This window comes from Habropoda laboriosa, unplaced genomic scaffold (genome assembly GCF_001263275.1).
Source record: "Habropoda laboriosa isolate 0110345459 unplaced genomic scaffold, ASM126327v1 scaffold81, whole genome shotgun sequence".
Lineage (NCBI taxonomy): Eukaryota > Metazoa > Arthropoda > Insecta > Hymenoptera > Apidae > Habropoda > Habropoda laboriosa.
In genome coordinates, this window is record NW_017100194.1 from 261,064 (window position 1) to 263,770 (window position 2,707).

At 27.8% G+C, this 2,707-nt stretch overlaps 1 protein-coding gene across 1 annotated transcript in view; it reads left to right on the forward strand.

Moving 5' to 3' along the window:
* Positions 1–2,378, forward strand: part of LOC108570229 (integrin alpha-PS1) — a 6,087-nt gene extending 3,709 nt beyond the window's left edge. Inside the window, exons 11-18 of the mRNA XM_017932047.1 lie at positions 1–102; positions 210–441; positions 541–937; positions 1,029–1,258; positions 1,349–1,581; positions 1,675–1,769; positions 1,862–1,991; positions 2,073–2,378. Of these exons, the coding sequence (XP_017787536.1) occupies positions 1–102; positions 210–441; positions 541–937; positions 1,029–1,258; positions 1,349–1,581; positions 1,675–1,769; positions 1,862–1,991; positions 2,073–2,303 (1,650 nt within the window). The 3' untranslated portion in view covers positions 2,304–2,378. The remainder of the gene's footprint in view (positions 103–209; positions 442–540; positions 938–1,028; positions 1,259–1,348; positions 1,582–1,674; positions 1,770–1,861; positions 1,992–2,072) is intronic.
* The last annotated feature ends 329 nt before the right edge of the window (positions 2,379–2,707 follow it).

Here is a 2,707-nt window from a genome sequence, read left to right on the forward strand (position 1 = left end):
TGGTTTGAAACTGGATATTCTCGTTCACATTATGTAAATCGCACTGTTATTTTAGATACAACAAAATTGGAACACTGTCAAAAAGAAATAGTTTATTTAAAGGTACTATTTAATATTTTTTTTTTCAGATAGTATTTTTAACAAATTCAATATTTTTTCTTACTTTAAACAAACAATAAATATAATTGAAATTATTCAATTCTTTTCAGGAAAATACACGTGATATTCAGTCGCCTATTAAATTTCGCTTAAATTATTCATTAGTACAAGAAGAGCCAATTATGCCTAGTGAAGGAGAACCTTTACCTGATATAAAAAAGTATCCTATTCTAAATCAACAGGAAGCTGCTCGTGTGTTTGAAGCAACCTTTCAAAAAGATTGTGGCAATAATGATATTTGTGAAAGTGATTTACAAGTAAAGGCTCGATTGAATTTATCAGGTAAATTTTTAATTAATAAAAAGTATTATAAAAATTACATTTATTGAGACATATAAGTTAAAATAATTAAAAAAAATTAATTATATATCTAATTGCTAGCTTCTTCTATAAAACCAAATTTCTATGAACTTTTACTGGGTGAAAGAGAAGAAGTTGTAGTAGATGTGAACGTATCCAACGTTGGAGAATCTGCATACGAAGCTCAATTATTCATTGTTCATTCCCAAAGCTTAAATTATATTGCTAGTAAAAGCAATGATTCTGTGATTTGTAATTTACATAATGCTACTTTAGTAAGCTGTTCCATTGGAAATCCTTTTAAAAAAGATAAGTTAGTAAATATACAAGTAAGGTTTGATCCCAAAGAATTAGAAGATAACAAATCGCAATTAGAATTTGTAATATTTGCAAATTCTACTTCAAAAGAAATAAAAGAAAAGGAGCCTGTAAGATTACAAGCAACAGTATTGAAACGAGCGGAATTGTCAATTAAAGGGTAACATCTATTTTTACCTTATAGTACACAATTGTTTATGAAATAACACACAATAAAATCACGAATTATATACAAATTATAAAAATTATAGGAGCGCAAAAATTCAATGGGCCTTTTATGGTGGACCAGTTATAGGTGAATCTGCTATAAAATATTTAAATGAAGTAGGACCTAAAGTTTCTCATGTGTACGAAGTATTTAATGAAGGTCCATGGAGAGTAAGCAGCTTAGAAGTTCGCATTTCGTGGCCTTATGAGGTCGCAAACGATAAAGCTCATGGCAAATGGCTTTTATATTTAGAAGAACTGCCAACTGTACAAGGTAAAATTCTGTTTAATGTTTAACAATGTTTTTTTTTTATTCTAGTTAATATTAAAATATAATACTTATTTATTAATTGTAACTTCGTAGCTTTAGGTGATGGCGAATGTATACTGCCACCAGGACAAGTAGTTAATCCATTAAAGTTGCAAGATAGTATTAGCTACGATGATCTTGACGTATTCCAATCCGTAGTATCTACTCCTACAACATTATCACATAATCATACTAATCACATAAGAACCAGACGAGATACGGAGAAAGTTGTTAACACGCGAACTATCATCGATAAAGATGGTCATAGACATCAAGTAGTCTCAATGGTGAGTAAATGTGTGAATGAAATATAAAATAAATTATTATACTGAGAATATATAATAAATATTTAAATTTATAATTTTGTATAATAATAATAGAATTGTAAAGCGGGAACTGCCAAATGCTTTGATATTACATGCTTTATATACAATTTACAAAGAAAACAAGAAGCAATCATAACTATTAAGGCAAGGTAATATTCGCTATTTCCTACGGTCATCAGTTATTTTTTCTATAAATTTTTGACTTGAATCATTTGTTAAAGTAATGTTTTCATATGCTTAGACTGTGGAATTCTACTCTGGTAGAAGATTATCCAAAAGTAGATGAAGTAAAAATAGGTTCTAATGCAAAAATAATTATACCACCTAATGTTGTAATACAACAAGAAAATTTAAAAGATGATTATGCAATTGTAAGTATTATTGTTTGATATTATCAATTCAGTACTTATTTATGTTTGCTTTTAAACTTTGTTCATATTTTAAATATATAGGCTGAGACAGTTGTATATCCAGATCTTCTTGATCACCAAGATGTTGAACCAGTACCAATATGGATAATTATAGTGGCTGTTATAGCAGGTTTGTTATTATTTGTTTTACTTACGTTGGTCCTTCGAAAACTTGGATTCTTTAAAAGACGACGACCAGATCCTACATTGTCTGGAAATCTCGAAAAACATAGAGACGATAATCCAGAAAGTGAAGCGTTATTTAAGCGTTAAATACCGTAACAAAAGTACTGCAACTTTTTTACATAAATTATCTCATTTACTTAAATTTAGAGTACTTACAATGAAAACCAGAAAAAAATGAATCATTAAAAAACAGGAAAAATACAGAAGTATACACTGCAACTTTTAATTTAAAAGCAGTTAATGCAAAACATTTAGTATCCATATTGTGATATTTTGACTTATTTACATGTATTTTTGTCAGAAAAGTTTAAAGCTTTCCAGTGCTTCATATATGCTTTCTATCTGATAAATATATTAAGATTTATATTTCCCAATACAACTTAAAACATCATCTTTATAAATTCTTTTTGACTGCAGACCTTTACTGAAACATTTTATAAAATTCTTTAAAATATAAAAATTGGTAAAAAATTAAAAACAGTAAAATATTA